Source organism: Heptranchias perlo, chromosome 11 (genome assembly GCF_035084215.1).
Source record: "Heptranchias perlo isolate sHepPer1 chromosome 11, sHepPer1.hap1, whole genome shotgun sequence".
Taxonomy (NCBI): Eukaryota; Metazoa; Chordata; class Chondrichthyes; order Hexanchiformes; family Hexanchidae; genus Heptranchias; species Heptranchias perlo.
Window position 1 is genome coordinate 2,917,717 of NC_090335.1, and position 21,774 is coordinate 2,939,490.

The 21,774-nt window shown below is 50.7% G+C and overlaps 1 protein-coding gene across 2 annotated transcripts in view; it reads left to right on the forward strand.

Moving 5' to 3' along the window:
- Positions 1 to 10,978: 10,978 nt before the first annotated feature.
- The window catches only part of LOC137327047 (phosphorylase b kinase regulatory subunit alpha, liver isoform-like), a 165,460-nt gene continuing 154,664 nt past the window's right edge, over positions 10,979 to 21,774 (forward strand). For both annotated transcript variants that reach the window (XM_067992432.1, XM_067992433.1), the window contains exons 1-3: positions 10,979 to 11,277; positions 12,163 to 12,364; positions 16,907 to 17,065. In XM_067992432.1, the coding sequence (XP_067848533.1) occupies positions 12,287 to 12,364; positions 16,907 to 17,065 (237 nt within the window). In that variant the 5' untranslated portion in view covers positions 10,979 to 11,277; positions 12,163 to 12,286. The remainder of the gene's footprint in view (positions 11,278 to 12,162; positions 12,365 to 16,906; positions 17,066 to 21,774) is intronic.

Here is a 21,774-nt window from a genome sequence, read left to right on the forward strand (position 1 = left end):
TGCTGGTTTACGGACTGTGCTGGGCTCGGTGCTGGTTTATGGACTGTGCCGGGCTTGGAGCTGGTTTATGGACCGTGTTGGGCTCGGTGCTGGTTTATGGACTGTGTTGGGCTCGGTGCTGTTTTATGGACCGTGTTGGGCTCGGTGCTGGTTTACAGACTGTGTTGGGCTCGGTGCTGGTTTATGGACTGTGTTGAGCTCGGTGCTGGTTTATGGACTGTGTTGGGCTCGGTGCTGGTTTATGGACTGTGTTGGGCTCGGTGCTAGTTTATGGACTGTGTTGGGCTCGGTGCTGGTTTATGGACTGTGTTGGGCTCGGTGCTGGTTTATGGACCGTGCTGGGCTCGGTGCTGTTTTATGGACCGTGTTGGGCTCGGTGCTGGTTTATGGACCTTGTTGGGCTCGGTGCTGGTTTATGGACCGTCCTGGGCTCGGTGCTGGTTTATGGACCGTCCTGGGCTCGCTGCTGGTTTACGGACTGTGTTGAGCTCGGTGCTGGTTTATGGACCATGTTGGGCTCGGTGCTGGTTTATGGACCGTCCTGGGCTCGGTGCTGGTTTATGGACTGTGTTGGGCTCGGTGCTGGTTTACGGACTGTGTCGGGCTCGGTGCTGGTTTATGGACTGTGTCGGGCTCGATGCTGGTTTACGGACTGTGCTGGGCTCGGTGCTGGTTTACGGACTGTGCCGGGCTCGGTGCTGGTTTATGGACTGTGCCGGGCTCGGTGCTGGTTTATGCACCGTGTTGGGCTCGGTGCTGGTTTATGGACTGTGTTGGGCTCGGTGCTGGTTTATGGACCGTGTTGGGCTCGGTGCTGGTTTATGGACCGTGTTGGGCTCGGTGCTGGTTTATGGACTGTGTTGGGCTCGGTGCTGGTTTATGGACTGTGCTGGGCTCGGTGCTGGTATATGGACTGTGTCGGGCTCGGTGCTGGTTTACGGACTGTGCTGGGCTCGGTGCTGGTTTACGGACTGTGCTGGGCTCGGTGCTGGTTTATGGACCGTGCCGTGCTCGGTGCTGGTTTATGGACCGTGTTGGGCTCGGTGCTGGTTTATGGACTGTGTTGGGCTCGGTGCTGGTTTATGGACCGTGTTGGGCTCGGTGCTGGTTTATGGACCGTGTTGGTCTCGGTGCTGGTTTATGGACCGTGTTGGGCTCGGTGCTGGTTTATGGACTGTGCTGGGCTCGGTGCTGGTTTATGGACTGTGATGGGCTCGGTGCTGGTTTATGGACTGTGCTGGGCTCGGTGCTGGTTTATGGACTGTGTTGGGCTCGGTGCTGGTTTATGGACCGTGTTGGGCTCGGTGCTGGTTTATGGACCGTGTTGGGCTCGGTGCTGGTTTATGGACTGTGCTGGGCTCGGTGCTGGTTTATGGACTGTGTTGGGCTCGGTGTTGGTTTATGGACTGTGCTGGGCTCGGTGCTGGTTTATGGACTGTGCTGCGCTCGGTGCTGGTTTATGGACCGTGTTGGGCTCGGTGCAGGTTTATGGACCGTGCTGGGCTCGGTGCTGGTTAACAGACTGTGTTGGGCTCGTTGCTGGTTTATGGACCGTGCTGGGCTCGGTGCTGGTTTATGGACCGTGCTGGGCTCGGTGCTGGTTTATGGACCGTGCTGGGCTCGGTGCTGCTTAACAGACTGTGTTGGGCTCGTTGCTGGTTTATGGACTGTGTTGGGCTCCGTGCTGGTTTATGGACCGTGCTGGGCTCGGTGCTGGTTTATGGACTGTGCTGGGCTCGGTGCTGGTTAACAGACTGTGTTTGGCTCGTTGCTGGTTTATGGACTGTGTTGAGCTCGGTGCTGGTTTATGGACTGTGTTGGGCTCAATGCTGGTTTATGGACTGTGCTGGGCTCGGTGCTGGTTTATGGACTGTGTTGGGCTCGGTGCTGGTTTATGGACCGTGTTGGGCTCGGTGCTGGTTTATGGACTGTGTTGGGCTCGGTGCTGGTTTATGGACTGTGTTGGGCTCGGTGCTGGTTTATAGACTGTGTTGGGCTCGGTGCTGGTTTATGGACTGTGTTGGGCTCGGTGCTGGTTTATGGACCGTGCTGGGCTCGGTGCTGTTTTATGGACCGTGTTGGGCTCGGTGCTGGTTTATGGACCTTGTTGGGCTCGGTGCTGGTTTATGGACCGTCCTGGGCTCGGTGCTGGTTTACGGACTGTGTTGAGCTCGGTGCTGGTTTATGGACTGTGTTGGGCTCGGTGCTGGTTTATGGACCGTCCTGGGCTCGGTGCTGGTTTATGGACTGCGTTGGGCTCGGTGCTGGTTTACGGACTGTGTCGGGCTCGGTGCTGGTTTATGGACTGTGTCGGGCTCGGTGCTGGTTTACGGACTGTGCTGGGCTCGGTGCTGGTTTACGGACTGTGCTGGGCTCGGTGCTGGTTTGTGGACTGTGCCGGGCTCGGTGCTGGTTTATGGACCGTGTTGGGCTCGGTGCTGGTTTATGGACTGTGTTGGGCTCGGTGCTGGTTTATGGACCGTGTTGGGCTCGGTGCTGGTTTATGGACCGTGTTGTGCTCGGTGCTGGTTTATGGACTGTGTTGGGCTCGGTGCTGGTTTATGGACTGTGTTGGGCTCGGTGCTGGTTTATGGACTGTGTCGGGCTCGGTGCTGGTTTACGGACTGTGCTGGGCTCGGTGCTGGTTTACGGACTGTGCTGGGCTCGGTGCTGGTTGAAGGACCGTGCCGGGCTCGGTGCTGGTTTATGGACCTTGTTGGGCTCGGTGCTGGTTTATGGACTGTGTTGGGCTCGGTGCTGGTTTATGGACCGTGTTGGGCTCGGTGCTGGTTTATGGACCGTGTTGGGCTCGGTGCTGGTTTATGGACCGTGTTGGGCTCGGTGCTGGTTTATGGACTGTGCTGGGCTCGGTGCTGGTTTATGGACTGTGATGGGCTCGGTGCTGGTTTATGGACTGTGCTGGGCTCGGTGCTGGTTTATGGACTGTGTTGGGCTCGGTGCTGGTTTATGGACCGTGTTGGGCTCGGTGCTGGTTTATGGACCGTGTTGGGCTCGGTGCTGGTTTATGGACTGTGCTGGGCTCGGTGCTGGTTTATGGACTGTGTTGGGCTCGGTGCTGGTTTATGGACTGTGCTGGGCTCGGTGCTGGTTTATGGACTGTGCTGGGCTCGGTGCTGGTTTATGGACTGTGTTGGGCTCGGTGCTGGTTTATGGACTGTGCTGGGCTCGGTGCTGGTTTATGGACTGTGCTGGGCTCGGTGCTGGTTTATGGACTGTGTTGGGCTCGGTGCTGGTTTATGGACTGTGTTGGGCTCGGTGCTGGTTTATGGACTGTGCTGGGCTCGGTGCTGGTTTATGGACTGTGTCGGGCTCGGTGCTGGTTTATGGACTGTGCTGGGCTCGGTGCTGGTTTATGGACTGTGTCGGGCTCGGTGCTGGTTTACGGACTGTGCTGGGCTCGGTGCTGGTTTATGGACTGTGCCGGGCTTGGAGCTGGTTTATGGACCGTGTTGGGCTCGGTGCTGGTTTATGGACTGTGTTGGGCTCGGTGCTGGTTTATGGATTGTGCTGGGCTCGGTGCTGGTTTATGGACTGTGTTGGGCTCGCTGCTGGTTTACGGACTGTGCTGGGCTCGGTGCTGTTTTATGGACCGTGTTGGGCTCGGTGCTGGTTTACAGACTGTGTTGGGCTCGGTGCTGGTTTATGGACTGTGTTGAGATCGGTGCTGGTTTATGGACTGTGTTGGGCTCGGTGCTGGTTTATGGACTGTGTTGGGCTCGGTGCTAGTTTATGGACTGTGTTGGGCTCGGTGCTGGTTTATGGACTGTGTTGGGCTCGGTGCTGGTTTATGGACCGTGCTGGGCTCGGTGCTGTTTTATGGACCGTGTTGGGCTCGGTGCTGGTTTATGGACCTTGTTGGGCTCGGTGCTGGTTTATGGACCGTCCTGGGCTCGGTGCTGGTTTATGGACCGTCCTGGGCTCGCTGCTGGTTTACGGACTGTGTTGAGCTCGGTGCTGGTTTATGGACCATGTTGGGCTCGGTGCTGGTTTATGGACCGTCCTGGGCTCGGTGCTGGTTTATGGACTGTGTTGGGCTCGGTGCTGGTTTACGGACTGTGTCGGGCTCGGTGCTGGTTTATGGACTGTGTCGGGCTCGGTGCTGGTTTACGGACTGTGCTGGGCTCGGTGCTGGTTTACGGACTGTGCTGGGCTCGGTGCTGGTTTATGGACTGTGCCGGGCTCGGTGCTGGTTTATGCACCGTGTTGGGCTCGGTGCTGGTTTATGGACTGTGTTGGGCTCGGTGCTGGTTTATGGACCGTGTTGGGCTCGGTGCTGGTTTATGGACCGTGTTGGGCTCGGTGCTGGTTTATGGACTGTGTTGGGCTCGGTGCTGGTTTATGGACTGTGCTGGGCTCGGTGCTGGTATATGGACTGTGTCGGGCTCGGTGCTGGTTTACGGACTGTGCTGGGCTCGGTGCTGGTTTACGGACTGTGCTGGGCTCGGTGCTGGTTTATGGACCGTGCCGTGCTCGGTGCTGGTTTATGGACCGTGTTGGGCTCGGTGCTGGTTTATGGACTGTGTTGGGCTCGGTGCTGGTTTATGGACCGTGTTGGGCTCGGTGCTGGTTTATGGACCGTGTTGGTCTCGGTGCTGGTTTATGGACCGTGTTGGGCTCGGTGCTGGTTTATGGACTGTGCTGGGCTCGGTGCTGGTTTATGGACTGTGATGGGCTCGGTGCTGGTTTATGGACTGTGCTGGGCTCGGTGCTGGTTTATGGACTGTGTTGGGCTCGGTGCTGGTTTATGGACCGTGTTGGGCTCGGTGCTGGTTTATGGACCGTGTTGGGCTCGGTGCTGGTTTATGGACTGTGCTGGGCTCGGTGCTGGTTTATGGACTGTGTTGGGCTCGGTGCTGGTTTATGGACTGTGCTGGGCTCGGTGCTGGTTTATGGACTGTGCTGGGCTCGGTGCTGGTTTATGGACTGTGTTGGGCTCGGTGCTGGTTTATGGACTGTGCTGGGCTCGGTGCTGGTTTATGGACTGTGCTGGGCTCGGTGCTGGTTTATGGACTGTGTTGGGCTCGGTGCTGGTTTATGGACTGTGTTGGGCTCGGTGCTGGTTTATGGACCGTGCTGGGCTCGGTGCTGTTTTATGGACCGTGTTGGGCTCGGTGCTGGTTCATGGACCTTGTTGGGCTCGGTGCTGGTTTATGGACCGTCCTGGGCTCGGTGCTGGTTTATGGACCGTCCTGGGCTCGCTGCTGGTTTACGGACTGTGTTGAGCTCGGTGCTGGTTTATGGACCGTGTTGGGCTCGGTGCTGGTTTATGGACCGTCCTGGTCTCGGTGCTGGTTTATGGACTGTGTTGGGCTCGGTGCTGGTTTATGGACTGTGCTGGGCTCGGTGCTGGTTTATGGACTGTGTTGGGCTCGGTGCTGGTTTATGGACTGTGCTGGGCTCGGTGCTGGTTTATGGACTGTGCTGGGCTCGGTGCTGGTTTATGGACTGTGTTGGGCTCGGTGCTGGTTTATGGACTGTGCTGGGCTCGGTGCTGGTTTATGGACTGTGCTGGGCTCGGTGCTGGTTTAAGGACTGTGTTGGGCTCGGTGCTGGTTTATGGACTGTGTTGGGCTCGGTGCTGGTTTATGGACTGTGCTGGGCTCGGTGCTGGTTTATGGACTGTGTTGGGCTCGGTGCTGGTTTATGGACTGTGCTGGGCTCGGTGCTGGTTTATGGACTGTGTCGGGCTCGGTGCTGGTTTACGGACTGTGCTGGGCTCGGTGCTGGTTTATGGACTGTGCCGGGCTTGGTGCTGGTTTATGGACCGTGTTGGGCTCGGTGCTGGTTTATGGACTGTGTTGGGCTCGGTGCTGGTTTATGGATTGTGCTGGGCTCGGTGCTGGTTTATGGACTGTGTTGGGCTCGCTGCTGGTTTACGGACTGTGCTGGGCTCGGTGCTGTTTTATGGACCGTGTTGGGCTCGGTGCTGGTTTACAGACTGTGTTGGGCTCGGTGCTGGTTTATGGACTGTGTTGAGCTCGGTGCTGGTTTATGGACTGTGTTGGGCTCGGTGCTGGTTTATGGACTGTGTTGGGCTCGGTGCTGGTTTATGGACTGTGTTGGGCTCGGTGCTGGTTTATGGACTGTGTTGGGCTCGGTGCTGGTTTATGGACCGTGCTGGGCTCGGTGCTGTTTTATGGACCGTGTTGGGCTCGGTGCTGGTTTATGGACCTTGTTGGGCTCGGTGCTGGTTTATGGACCGTCCTGGGCTCGGTGCTGGTTTATGGACCGTCCTGGGCTCGCTGCTGGTTTACGGACTGTGTTGAGCTCGGTGCTGGTTTATGGACCATGTTGGGCTCGGTGCTGGTTTATGGACCGTCCTGGGCTCGGTGCTGGTTTATGGACTGTGTTGGGCTCGGTGCTGGTTTACGGACTGTGTCGGGCTCGGTGCTGGTTTATGGACTGTGTCGGGCTCGGTGCTGGTTTACGGACTGTGCTGGGCTCGGTGCTGGTTTACGGACTGTGCTGGGCTCGGTGCTGGTTTATGGACTGTGCCGGGCTCGGTGCTGGTTTACGGACTGTGCTGGGCTCGGTGCTGGTTTACGGACTGTGCTGGGCTCGGTGCTGGTTTATGGACCGTGCCGTGCTCGGTGCTGGTTTATGGACCGTGTTGGGCTCGGTGCTGGTTTATGGACTGTGTTGGGCTCGGTGCTGGTTTATGGACCGTGTTGGGCTCGGTGCTGGTTTATGGACCGTGTTGGTCTCGGTGCTGGTTTATGGACCGTGTTGGGCTCGGTGCTGGTTTATGGACTGTGCTGGGCTCGGTGCTGGTTTATGGACTGTGATGGGCTCGGTGCTGGTTTATGGACTGTGCTGGGCTCGGTGCTGTTTTATGGACCGTGTTGGGCTCGGTGCTGGTTTATGGACCGTGTTGGGCTCGGTGCTGGTTTATGGACCGTGTTGGGCTCGGTGCTGGTTTATGGACTGTGCTGGGCTCGGTGCTGGTTTATGGACTGTGTTGGGCTCGGTGCTGGTTTATGGACTGTGCTGGGCTCGGTGCTGGTTTATGGACTGTGCTGGGCTCGGTGCTGGTTTATGGACTGTGTTGGGCTCGGTGCTGGTTTATGGACTGTGCTGGGCTCGGTGCTGGTTTATGGACTGTGCTGGGCTCGGTGCTGGTTTATGGACTGTGTTGGGCTCGGTGCTGGTTTATGGACTGTGTTGAGCTCGGTGCTGGTTTATGGACTGTGTTGGGCTCGGTGCTGGTTTATGGACTGTGCTGGGCTCGGTGCTGGTTTATGGACTGTGTTGGGCTCGGTGCTGGTTTATGGACTGTGCTGGGCTCGTTGCTGGTTTATGGACTGTGTCGGGCTCGGTGCTGGTTTACGGACTGTGCTGGGCTCGGTGCTGGTTTATGGACTGTGCCGGGCTTGGTGCTGGTTTATGGACCGTGTTGGGCTCGGTGCTGGTTTATGGACTGTGTTGGGCTCGGTGCTGGTTTATGGATTGTGCTGGGCTCGGTGCTGGTTTATGGACTGTGTTGGGCTCGCTGCTGGTTTACGGACTGTGCTGGGCTCGGTGCTGTTTTATGGACCGTGTTGGGCTCGGTTTTGGTTTACAGACTGTGTTGGGCTCGGTGCTGGTTTATGGACTGTGTTGAGCTCGGTGCTGGTTTATGGACTGTGTTGGGCTCGGTGCTGGTTTATGGACTGTGTTGGGCTCGGTGCTGGTTTATGGACTGTGTTGGGCTCGGTGCTGGTTTATGGACTGTGTTGGGCTCGGTGCTGGTTTATGGACCGTGCTGGGCTCGGTGCTGTTTTATGGACCGTGTTGGGCTCGGTGCTGGTTTATGGACCTTGTTGGGCTCGGTGCTGGTTTATGGACCGTCCTGGGCTCGGTGCTGGTTTATGGACCGTCCTGGGCTCGCTGCTGGTTTACGGACTGTGTTGAGCTCGGTGCTGGTTTATGGACCGTGTTGGGCTCGGTGCTGGTTTATGGACCGTCCTGGGCTCGGTGCTGGTTTATGGACTGTGTTGGGCTCGGTGCTGGTTTACGGACTGTGTCGGGCTCGGTGCTGGTTTATGGACTGTGTCGGGCTCGGTGCTGGTTTACGGACTGTGCTGGGCTCGGTGCTGGTTTACGGACTGTGCTGGGCTCGGTGCTGGTTTATGGACTGTGCCGGGCTCGGTGCTGGTTTATGGACCGTGTTGGGCTCGGTGCTGGTTTATGGACTGTGTTGGGCTCGGTGCTGGTTTATGGACCGTGTTGGGCTCGGTGCTGGTTTATGGACCGTGTTGGGCTCGGTGCTGGTTTATGGACTGTGTTGGGCTCGGTGCTGGTTTATGGACTGTGCTGGGCTCGGTGCTGGTATATGGACTGTGTCGGGCTCGGTGCTGGTTTACGGACTGTGCTGGGCTCGGTGCTGGTTTACGGACTGTGCTGGGCTCGGTGCTGGTTTATGGACCGTGCCGTGCTCGGTGCTGGTTTATGGACCGTGTTGGGCTCGGTGCTGGTTTATGGACTGTGTTGGGCTCGGTGCTGGTTTATGGACCGTGTTGGGCTCGGTGCTGGTTTATGGACCGTGTTGGGCTCGGTGCTGGTTTATGGACCGTGTTGGGCTCGGTGCTGGTTTATGGACTGTGCTGGGCTCGGTGCTGGTTTATGGACTGTGATGGGCTCGGTGCTGGTTTATGGACTGTGCTGGGCTCGGTGCTGGTTTATGGACAGTGTTGGGCTCGGTGCTGGTTTATGGACCGTGTTGGGCTCGGTGCTGGTTTATGGACCGTGTTGGGCTCGGTGCTGGTTTATGGACTGTGCTGGGCTCGGTGCTGGTTTATGGACTGTGTTGGGCTCGGTGCTGGTTTATGGACTGTGCTGGGCTCGGTGCTGGTTTATGGACTGTGCTGGGCTCGGTGCTGGTTTATGGACTGTGTTGGGCTCGGTGCTGGTTTATGGACTGTGCTGGGCTCGGTGCTGGTTTATGGACTGTGCTGGGCTCGGTGCTGGTTTATGGACTGTGTTGGGCTCGGTGCTGGTTTATGGACTGTGTCGGGCTCGGTGCTGGTTTATGGACTGTGCTGGGCTCGGTGCTGGTTTATGGACTGTGTCGGGCTCGGTGCTGGTTTATGGACTGTGCTGGGCTCGGTGCTGGTTTATGGACCGTGTTGGGCTCGGTGCTGGTTTATGGACTGTGTTGGGCTCGGTGCTGGTTTATGGATTGTGCTGGGCTCGGTGCTGGTTTATGGACTGTGTTGGGCTCGGTGCTGGTTTACGGACTGTGCTGGGCTCGGTGCTGGTTTATGGACCGTGTTGGGCTCGGTGCTGGTTTACAGACTGTGTTGGGCTCGGTGCTGGTTTATGGACTGTGCTGGGCTCGGTGCTGGTTTATGGACTGTGCTGGGCTCGGTGCTGGTTTATGGACTGTGTCGGGCTCGGTGCTGGTTTATGGACTGTGCTGGGCTCGGTGCTGGTTTATGGACTGTGCTGGGCTCGGTGCTAGTTTATGGACTGTGCTGGGCTCAGTGCTGGTTTATGGACTGTGCTGGTTTATGGACTGTGCTGGGCTCGGTGCTGGTTTATGGACTGTGCTGGGCTCGGTGCTGGTTTATGGACTGTGCTGGTTTATGGACTGTGCTGGGCTCGGTGCTGGTTTATGGACTGTGCTGGGCTCGGTGCTGATTTATGGACTGTGCTGGTTTATGGACCGTGCCGGGCTCGGTGCTGGTTTATGGACCATGCCGGGCTCGGTGCTGGTTTATGGACTGTGCCGGGCTCGGTGCTGGTTTATGGACTGTGCTGGTTTATGGACCGTGCCGGGCTCGGTGCTGGTTTATGGACCGTGCCGGGCTCGGTGCTGGTTTATGGACCGTGCCGGGCTCGGTGCTGGTTTATGGACTGTGCCGGGCTCGGTGCTGGTTTGTGGACTGTGCTGGGCTCGGTGCTGGTTTATGGACCGTGTTGGGCTCGGTGCTGGTTTATGGACCGTGTTGGGCTCGGTGCTGGTTTATGGACCGTGTTGGGCTCGGTGCTGGTTTATGGACCGTGTTGGGCTCGGTGCTGGTTTATGGACTGTGTTGGGCTCGGTGCTGGTTTACAGACTGTGTTGGGCTCGGTGCTGGTTTATGGACTGTGTTTGGCTCGGTGCTGGTTTCCAGACTGTGTTGGGCTCGGTGCTGGTTTATGGACTGTGCTGGGCTCGGTGCTGGTTTATGGACTGTGCTGGGCTCGGTGCTGGTTTATGGACTGTGCTGGTTTATGGACTGTGCTGGGCTCGGTGCTGGTTTATGGACTGTGCTGGTTTATGGACTGTGCTGGGCTCGGTGCTGGTTTATGGACTGTGCTGGGCTCGGTGCTGGTTTATGGACTGTGCTGGGCTCGGTGCTGGTTTATGGACTGTGCTGGGCTCGGTGCTGGTTTATGGACTGTGCTGGGCTCGGTGCTGGTTTATGGACTGTGCTGGGCTCGGTGCTGGTTTATGGACTGTGTTTGGCTCGGTGCTGGTTTACAGACTGTGTTGGGCTCGGTGCTGGTTTATGGACTGTGCTGGGCTCGGTGCTGGTTTATGGACTGTGCTGGGCTCGGTGCTGGTTTATGGACTGTGCTGGTTTATGGACTGTGCTGGGCTCGGTGCTGGTTTATGGACTGTGCTGGTTTATGGACTGTGCTGGGCTCGGTGCTGGTTTATGGACTGTGCTGGGCTCGGTGCTGGTTTATGGACTGTGCTGGGCTCGGTGCTGGTTTATGGACTGTGCTGGGCTCGGTGCTGGTTTATGGACTGTGCTGGGCTCGGTGCTGGTTTATGGACTGTGCTGGGCTCGGTGCTGGTTTTCTCTCTGCCTCCATCATCTGGGCGATCTGGTAAATGCGGCCAAACAAGGTCCTGAAAGACAAGAGCAGGGATGAAAATTGAAGTCAGATTGAAGGAGTGCTGTCAGTTTTCGGTGTGCGGACAGTGTGTGTCCCGGGGAGGGCGGGGTGTGCGGAGCTGCTGCCTTTGGCAGTGTGTGGGTGGAGGAGAGGGTGGGCAGAGACGGCCTGAGGTTCGCACACGGTGAGCAGGACCCGCACTCCGCACTCAGAGCAGGAACACACTGCTCCATTGATCGGGTCATGGAGAGCGGGAGAGGCCGGGCCGGGCCCGGATCAGTCACCCCGCACTGCTCCCGTTAGCACTGCTCGAGGGAACAGAGTGAAAGCAGGAGCCGGGAGAATAGATCTTCAAATAGGAAAGTGGGAGCCCGAATGGTTCCCCGAATTTCAGCTCAGCGGTGGCGCCCAGTGTTGTAACTGAACATCCGCCTGGTGTATCAGTCTGGGGTTAGTCTGAGTCTGGGTCTGGGGTCGGTCTGAGTCTGAGTCTGGGGTCAGTCTGAGTCTGGGGTCGGTCTGAGTCTGGGTCTGGGGTCGATCTGAGTCTGGGGTTAGTCTGGGTCTGGGGTCGGTCTGGGTCTGGGTCTGAGTCTGTGGTCAGTCTGAGTCTGTGGTTAGTCTGGGTCTGGGTCCGGGGTCGGTCTGAGTCTGAGTCTGGGGTCAGTCTGGGTCTGAGGTCCGTCTGAGTCTGGGGTTAGTCTGGGTCTGGGTCTGGGGTCAGTCTGGGTCTGGGGTTAGTCTGAGTCTGGGTCTGGGTCTGAGTCTGGGGTGAGTCTGAGGTTAGTCTGGGTCTGAGTCCGGGTCTGGGGTCAGTCTGAGTCTGGGTCTGAGTCTGGGGTCAGTCTGAGTCTGAGTCTGGGGTCAGTCTGAGTCTGAGTCTGGGGTCAGTCCGAGTTTGGGTCTGGGGTCAGTCTGAGTCTGAGGTTAGTCTGGGTCTGAGTCCGGGTCTGGGGTCAGTCTGAGTCTGGGTCTGAGTCTGAGGTTCGTCTGGGTCTGAGTTTGGGTCTGGGGTCAGTCTGAGTCTGGGGTCAGTCTGAGTTTGGGTCTGGGGTCAGTCTGAGTCTGGGTCTGGGGTCAGTCTGGGTCTGGGGTCAGTCTGAGTCTGGGTCTGGGGTCAGTCTGAGTCTGGGTCTGGGGTCAGTCTGAGTCTGGGTCTGGGGTCAGTCTGGGTCTGGGTCTGGGTCTGGCCGTATATTGATGGTCCATGGATGTGTCTCACTGGGGACATGCCGGCCGCACCTCGCTCGCTTCCAGTGAACCTCGGCCAAATGGTAAAGGTGTAAAATGTTTCACGAGTCCCTGTTTGAGCTTTTCTGTTCTGTTTAAAAAAAGGTAAACATTGTGTTGAGCGGTTAATCCTCCCAGAGGAATGAGATCGTGAACAGCTGGTGTCGGAGACCCCGATAAACCACCGCTCACTACTGATCACTATTACTGATCACTACACCAGCTCACCATGAGGAGCAGGAGCAACTCCGGGGTTCGCTTAGACGGATACGCGAAGCTGGTGCAGCAAACGATTCTTTGTCACCAGGTGGGTCCTTGTTTTGTTTTAAATTGACACCCAGTGAAAGGTTGAATGGAGACCAATGATCTCAGTTCAGTTACAGTGAAGATAAGGGGCCGAGCCATGCCAAATGCTCCGCCCCTGCCCTCCCCATCATCCTCGCACAAATTGAGAATAGTTTGCTCCTAAAATTGTGTTTTTAGAAGATTTTTAATGAGAAACTAAGGTCTGTGGTGTAGCACACCACTGGAATTGAGAAGGGGGAGGTGAACCAGGAAGTGGCGAGGTGAAGCACAGCTCGAGTTTGAAAAGCCTGCTGATTGTAAGAAGGAAGGTCAGCACTTCTGTAATATTGAGGTCGTGGTGAGGGGAGAATTGTTCAAATACTTCCTGGTGCCTAGGCTTATAATGAAAAATCAAATTTTAGATAATTTGTATTAGAGGGCTGATCCAAATCTAAGACTCACAAGAATAGCCAGTGTGACTTGACGTAAGGATATTTTCTGTTTTAAATGTTAATTTAGTGCCTATTTGCACCACGTGGTAAATAGCTACCACAACAAGGAGATTTCAACCATACTATAAGTTCAGTTACAAGGTGAGATTTCCATGAAATAACCTTGCTATAAACTGAAAATACTGCCATCACAAATCTTTCTACTGTTACTGATTAATTTGAATTAATTTCCCAAGGCCCACTTTTTAAAATAAAACACAGATGTGTAAATCCTGTAAGTACACACGAGCAATTTATCAAGGGGTGAAGAAGATGATCATAAACTGAGCTTTGGTGTTCCGGTTTAAATGATCATCAGAACCCCCTTCACAATCCCTGTGCTGTAACTATCTGGATCATAGGGATCTATTGACCTTATTTTAAGAAATTAATGCACATTCAGAGGCCGTTGTCCTGTAATTGTGGGTCTTTTAAAGGGTAATTAGTACACTGTATTTCACATCAGGACTCCATGTAATAAACCTGTACATGCCTCAGACTTAACTTTAAGCATATTCTATGACACATTGGACTTGCTGTTACGTAGTTTGATATGTGTTGGAAATTGCTATGTACAGCCTTTTGCACATTGACCTTTACAGAATTTAGGAGTGAAATTATTAATTTAAATATTGATGGTGTTATGCCCAGGACCATAGCTGTTCATGTTCAGAATTGTGGCTGAGTAATGGTTGTGTAATACTTTACTATTCCAACAAATATAGCTGTCTCCGTTGTTGATTTATAGTTCTGCGTCCTCTCATTAATTTTCAGTGGGAGACAGTGACTTGTTTACAGTATCTTTTAGTTTGGAGAATGTGAAATTTGATCTTGTGCTGTTTTGTGATTTGGATTTGACGTGGTTGAACTGAATGTAGGTTCAGGGATGTGTGCTGTGGGAGGGGAGCAAGCAAAGTGTCAGGAAAATGGAATTACGAGATCACGGAAAGCGAAAGAAAAACAACAGATTAAAGAATGAATTGGAAATAGAGACTCAAAGTATGTAAATATTGGAATGATAAACATTTGGAGAACAGTGGTATCAGGAAGTGCTTCAGAGATTAATAGTGTGTTGTAGGGTGTGATTATACTGAGAAATGGTGTGAAACTCACCTCACCGTGGTAATTCAACAAATGACACAACTTCAATGCAGTGGCAAACCTTGGCTCCCTTAAACACTTTGCTACACTTACCTGCAGATGATTTTAAGTGTTTGGGTAATGTGGATATTCTTCCCCACAAATTTACATTTTAACCAGTGGGAGAGGACTGCTGGTCTCCCACCCCGGTGAAAACTGGAAATGGGTGGGTTTGGGGCGGGTCTGAAATGATGGTAATTTTCAATGCCCCCCTGCTCCCAATCCACCTGTTTCTTACTTTGAAAATTGAGCCCATTGTGTCTTTAAACAAAATGAAGGTGATGGAGTTGAACACGTCAGTCATGGCTACTCCCAACCTGGTAAATGGTAAGATCTGAGTGACATCGTATGATATTGTCAAAAACAGGCAGGCTTACATTCCACTCAGGGCAAGATGCCAGCAATGCTGAGGTGAGAATTGCTTACACCTTTATTTCCAATTTATGAAAGTCTGTTCAATTAGGTTAACAATGACACTGTGAATGCCAACAGTGACAACTATTACTCCCAGTCTGATTAATTATAGAATGATACAGCACAGAGGAGGCCATTCGGTCTATCGTGCCTGTGCCGGCTCTTTGAAAGAGCTATCCAATCAGTCCCCTCCCCTGTTCATTCCTCATAGTCCTGCAAATTTCTCCTTTTCAAATATTTATCCAATTCCCTTTTGAAACTTATTATTGAATCTGCTTCCACCGCCCTTTCAGGCAGAGCATTCCAGATCATCACAACTCGCTGCATTAAAAAAAATGTCTCCCCATCTCCCCTCTGGATCTTTTGCCAATCACCTTAAATCTGTGTCCTCTGGTTACTGACCCTTCTGCCAGTGAAAACAGTTTCTCCTTATTTACTCTAACAAAACCGTTCATGATTTTGAACACCTCTGCAAAATCTCTCTTGAACCTTCTCTGTTCTAAGGAGAACAATCCTAGCTTCTCCAGTCTTTCCACATAACTGAAGTCCCTCATCCCTGGTATCGTTCTAGTAAATCTCTTTTGCACCCTCTCTAAAGCCTTGACATCCTTCCTAAAGTGTGGAGCCCAGAATTGGACGCAGTGCTCTAGCGGAGGCCTATCCAGTGTTTTATAAAGGTTTAGCATAACATAATTATAGACACCTATAAAAATTCTGTGGTTTCCAACACACCATCAATGGCAGTGTAGGAAAGTATGAAAATTGATATCGAGGGATAAAGTGGAACACGAGGGGAGAAGGAAACGGACACATGAAGAAGCATTTTAATGTTAATTTTAAAGTGTAAAAATGAAATACTCTAGCACTAATCTTGAGATTAAATGTTTAAATTCTCATCATGTTTAAATCCCTTTATAGCCTCGACTTTCCCTATCTCCGTAATCTCCTCCAGCCCTACAATCCTCCAATCCTCCGAGATCTCCGCTTTCCTCCGACTCTGGCCGTTTGTGCATCCGCCACACCCTTCATTCCACCATTGGCAACTATGCTTTCAGACCATTAGGCCCTACACTCGAATTCTCTCCTCCTCGACACCTGTCTCCCCTCCTTAAAAGCCATCGTTAGGACCAAGCTTTTAGTCACCACTCCTAATATCCTGACATCGATTTTTGTCTGATTACAGTCCTGCAAAGCAACTTGGGACATTTTTCTACATTTACCTGATTTTATTTTTTCTTCATTTCCTATTCCATATTAAACTCTGCAGTGCATCTGGTATTTTTCCTTTGGTTACATAAAATGAAGTTTGTAGTAGAACCAGCAGTTAAAGTATAGCAACCAAAAATGTACTTTTCTCAGTTCTTGCCTGAGATCTATATGATCATGGTGAAATGATACCATTGATACCAGAAAGACTTCCCTCCACCTCCCTTTAAAGATAATGGGCCATAATTTGCTGTCGCAGGACATCTAACAGCGTCTGCCTTTAGTCAGACTTGCCCTCGCATGTTTAGGTTTTTAAATTGTGGGGCGAGTTGCTGAAAGTGTGAGCTGATAACGGGGCAGTGAGGGAAACAGGGCATCTGGGACCTGAGTGAACAGGGCAAGCAACCGGGTATCTCCTTAACCAATCAGATTGAAGGATTGTGAAATTAACAGCGCAAGGACTGAGAAGGAGGGTGAATTAAAGGGGGTGAATTCAATGTTAAATCAGGTACAGAAAGAGAAATAAAGAGAGGGAAAGAAAGATGGGATTAATGAGAGAGAGAAAAGAGACAGAAAGAAAAACTTAAAAAAAAGCTTTAATTTTAAATTTGTCGCTTTTAAAATGTCCAACAACAATTAAAACCTGAAGGAATGAGAATCCTCACTTGTAACAGTTAATTTTCGGTGCCAGAGAGGTTGATTGGCAGTAATTAATATTTATCACATTAGTGATAATTACATTTGAAATGGACAAGCCCTAACTTCCTGTGGTGAGTTTAGTCTCAATATCTACTGCACAAATACAGCAACTTCAGGCCGTTTAACTGCATTTGAACGGTGAGGCAGACAGTGAGATGCCATTTTCGCGAAGCTAATGGCGGAGCAGTGCATCTCGGACAGCAACTTTTGGATTCCCGCGTTTAACCCACATCTGCCCTCGCCTGAAGTTGCTGCAGCATTTGTGGATAAATAACAGTGAGTGTCATTATCCTCATCGTTATTTTGTCAGCGAATTCTGGTGCGATGTGTTGTGAACTGTATAATGACCAGCAGTTGCCTTGATGTGGTTGATTCAATTTCACATGCTCGAAATTGTAATAATATCAACAACATTGTTTCATTTTTGTAGAGAATGTTTAGTTCTAAAGGAGTTAATGCCAAATGAGGATTCACTTGTATTTTAGTGCTAATTTATCAATAATTGGCATTTAATACACGATGTTAAGGCAATTTTCTGATGAATCAGATTAACTTGGGTGGCGGGGGGGGTTGTCAATTTAGTTTTTGTAACAATTTTTTTGTGTGGTTTTCAGAACGCAGTCACAGGACTGCTGCCAGCGAGTATAGATCAGAAGGATGCCTGGGTGCGAGATAATGTGTACAGCATTCTGGCGATCTGGGGTCTGGGATTGGCGTACCGTAAGAATGCAGACCGAGATGAAGACAAAGCCAAAGCATACGAACTCGAGCAGGTCAGTCAGTGACAAAAAAAAGAATTGGTTCTTTCTGAAATAAAAACAGAAAATGCTGATTTCCAGCATATGTAGTTTTTTTCCATTTTATGTCTACACTTCTGACTTTTGCTGCTGAAGGAAAACCAACAGCAATAAAGTCACGTCTTCAGGTGTTAAGCATTTTGAAGGATGCCTATTGTCGTAGATATCTGTTCATGCCATTTTCAAATTGTCAGTCAGAAAAATGACAAACATATTATTAACAGGGTCAGGAAACATAACTCATTTCAGCAATCACAGTGTGTCCTCTCTCGGGCACTGTCACATTTAATTACTTGTTATTCTGCTTTATAAAACATTTTGCAGTTTTCCTTAAACATTCAGGATTAACCATAATGTTAAAAAGGCATTTAAAACCAGCCAGAGGGAGTCACCACTGCTGTAACCCTCTGGAGATATTGGGTGCTGTTCTCAAATGTTCGTATTTTGCTATTTTTTTCAGCTAACTGTTGTTTGTGTTGCTTTCATTTAAATAACAACTACAAATATTATTCTCAAAGTCTTTGCCAGCGCAGTTCAAAGTAAATATTTTAGGGAATTCACAGATTGAATGTAACGAGTATTTGTTAACTGTTTGCAATATTAGTGAGTTGTTGTGTAACATAAGGATTTTTCCCACTCAGTACAGTATGTAAAAATGATATTCGGATGATGCAGCAGTAACTGAACAGAATTGAAGACTTGATTAGTTTTGAATACTTGGAGTGCTGACATTTTTGTCCATGACATTTATTAGTAGATCTCAAGAACAACAACAACTTGCATTTATATAGTGCCTTCAATGTAGTAAAATGTCCCAAGGTGCTTCTCAGGAGCGATTATCAGACAAAATTTGACACCGAGCCACACAAGGTGATATTAGGACAGATGACCAAAAGCTTGGTCAAAGAGATAGGTTTTAAGGAGCGTCTTAAAGGAGGAGAAAGGTGGAGGGGTTTAGGGAGGGAATTTCAGAGCTTGGGGCCTAGGCAGCTGAAGGCACGGCCGCCAAAGGTGGAGTGATGAAAATCTCCTGCGACATTAGGGTTAATTTTAACCCCCAAGAATGGGTGGGTTGGGGGCGGGTGGGCAGTAAAAATAGTTTATTTTTGGAGCAGGGCTGCAATCCGGACCACCCCACACCTTCCCGATGTCCACGTCCCCCCACCTCTCCGATCTCTTCCATGGCCCATGATATCACTCTCACTCCCTCCTCCCTCTCCGATTCGTGGCTCCTTACCCTTTCAACAGGCAGCCAGCCTGTCAGTCTGTCAGCCTGACGCATGAGAAACAAAGAAACACAAATACTTATCTTCGATTGAGTTGCGATCTCAGATTGTGATGCACTCATTTGGCTTCTGGGTCCCCACACGAATATCTACGGACGTGCTGGGTTCCCAGCTCCGAGTTAAAATCACGCCCATTGTGACAGAGTGGGATTTTTAATGCTTACTGCCTTCCAATGAGAGTAAATTTATTGAGAGCAATATATTACGTGACTAACATGAGATAACTGCGACTGAAAAAGATTTGGGCCTCAAAAATAAAATAGTGATGGAAGTAGAGGTTTTGTCTTTGTCTTTGTGTCATGAAACAGTGAATGGGAAATTATGGGGACGGGTCTGTTCTAGTCACTAATATTGTAATGATGTGCTATTACGATGGGCATTTTATAGTCAGAGGTGCATTGGTGTCAGCCGTGGTTTCGTTGGTAGCACTCTCGCCTCTGAGTCAGAAGGTCATGAGTTCAATCCCCACTCCTGAGCACATAATCCAGGCTGATACTTCAGTGCAGTACCGAGGGAGTGCTGCACTGTGGGAGGTGCCGTCTTTCAGATGAGATGTTAAATCGTGGCCCCGTCTGCTCTCTTGGCTGGACGAAAAGATCCCATGGACCTATTCGAAGAAGGACGGGGAGTCCTGGTCAATATTTATCCCTCAACCAATACCTAAAACAGATAATCTGGTCATTATCACATTGCTGTTTGTGGGACCTTGCTGTGAGCAAATTAGCTGCCATGTTTTCCACGTTACAACAGTGACTAAACTTTAAAAGCGTTTTGGGATGGCCTGAGGTTGTGAAAGGTGCTATATAAATGCAAGTCCTGTCTTTCTTTATTATAGAGAAGGTTGTGCTGGAGTTACTTGTAGATTGTAAGGGGTGTATTTGAGTGTAAGGTACATTATAGAGGAATGGTTTTAGTGCTATACTGACAGTTGTGTTACAGTGAGGACCCTGTCACAGTACAAGTTTACTATAGGGGAAGGTGAGCTCTTGTTGTGAGAGGTATGTTATGAAGAGAGCTGCGTTACACTGAGAGACTCCTCCACCAATCAAATTACCTGCCAGAACTCACTTTCTCTATCACATAGCTCATTGCAGCTGGATCCAAAGCGAGGTGGGTGGGAGATTATCTGCTCATCCTTTAGCTGATGAATGGTGCAGAGTTATCTAAACAGGGAGGGAAATGAGGAATTGAGGAGGGAGGGGGATTGGCTTAACTGAACTAATAATTGTAAAAGAAATTGCTGGATGCTGCACAGGGAACACTAACTTGTTTTTGGTACATTTAAGGTGGGTTAAAGGGCAGGACGTGTAATGTATCAGTGGACAGTTAACACATTGCAGGGTATTTAAACAACTTCTTACCATCAGTATTCACATAAGACAGATGTGAAGTCTGCCAAAGAAAGTAACTATATTCTGTGTGGTACCAGCAAGAATCTGCCCCAAATATAGATCAAAGATGTGGTTACTGGAAGAACTGGGAGCATTGAATAAGGTATCGTGTCCAAGAAATAGGCCAGAGTGTAGTTCATTACAAAGAGTACTGCGAGTTTAAAGTTAGCAAAAGTAATAATTCAGGAAACTTCTCAGCGGTAAAATGTATTTTTTCCATTCCCATTTTCTCCTCTTCCCTCTACACATTGCCCGCAGGTGCTCACTGGAGTTCAGGGTCCATGATGTCAGGGGCCCTTCCATATCTTGTCTAAGTAGCTATTACTCATGTGTCAGCCTTGCTGCTCAGTCATTCAGTTGCAGAGCCGATCAAGGCCAACCCTGATGCTGTTAGCACATGCACATTTCCTGAAGGAGTTACTGGACAGTGATCAGGGATTGGAACCCGAACCAATTTCCCCCTCTCCAACCCAGGTCCACCGGGAGCAATTGTAAGCTCCCCACTGCTGCCCCATGTCAGATCAGCTGGGATCAAACCTGGAAGCTTCCTGGTTTGTGTGGTTCAGTTATACCATCAATAAATTCCAAGTTATTGGGGGGAGCGAGCAGTACGTTTAATGAGCTCATAGAAAGTTATGGCCCATCGAGTCCGTGCCGGCCGGAAAAGAGCTATCCAGCTTAATCCCACTTTCCAGCACTTGGTCCGTAGCCCTGTAGGTTACGGCACTTCAGGTGCTCATCCAAGTACTTTTTAAATGAGTTGAGGGTTTCTGTCTCTACCACCCTTTCAGGCAGTGAGTTCCAGACACCCACCACCCTCTGAATGAAAAAAATTCTCCTCAGCTCCCTTCAAATCCTTCTACCAATTATTTTAAATCTATACCCCCTGGTCACTGACCCCTCTGCTAAGGGAAATAGGTCCTTCCTATCCACTCTATCTGGGCCCCTCATAATTTTATACATCTCAATTAAATCTCCCCTCAGCCTCCTCTGTTCCAAAGAAAACAACCCCATCCTATCTAATCTTTGCTCATAGCTAAAAATTCTCCAGCCCTGGCAACATCCTCTTGAGTCAATCACATCTTTCCTGTAATGTGGTGACCAGAACTGTATGCAGTACTTAAGCTGTGGCCTAACTAGTGTTTTATACAGTTCCAGCATAACCTCCCTGCTCTTATATTCTATGCCTCGGCTAATAAGAGAAAGTATCCCGTATGCCTTTTTAACCACCTTATCTATCTGTCCTGCTACCTTCAGGGATCTGTGGACATGCACTCCAAGGTCCCTCTGTTCCTCTACACCTCTCAGTATCCTCCCATTTATTGTATATTCACTTGCCTTGTTTGCCCTCTCCAAATGCATTACCTCACACTTCTCTGGATTGAATTCCATTTGTCACTTTTCTGCCCACCTGACCAGTCCATTGATATCTTCCTGCAGTCTACAGCTTTCCTCCTCACTATCAACCACACGGCCAATTTTTGTATCATCTGCAAACTTCTTACTCATGGCCCCTACATTTAGGTCTAAATCATTAACATAAACCACAAAAAGCAAGGGATCTAGTACTGAACCCTGTGGAACCCCACTGGAGACAGCCTTCCAGTCACAAAAACACCCATCGACCATTACCCTTTGCTTCCTGCCACTGAGCCAATTTTGGATCCAACTTCCCACTTTCCCTTGGATCCCATGGGCTTTTACTTTTCTGACCAATCTGCCATGTGGGACCTTGTCAAAAGCCTTGCTAAAATCCATATAGACTACATCAAACGCGTTACCCTCATTGACCTTCCTTGTTACCTCCTCAAAAAATTCAATCAAGTTGGTCAGACACGACCTTCTCTTAACAAATCCAGGCTGAGAGTCCTTGATTAATCCGTGCCTTTCTAAATGATGATTTATACCATCCCTCAGAATAGTTTCCAATAATTTGCCCAGAAAATGTATCAGACAATTTTAAATAATGCATTACAGGAATGTTTAGATAAATTACAATTGATAAAAG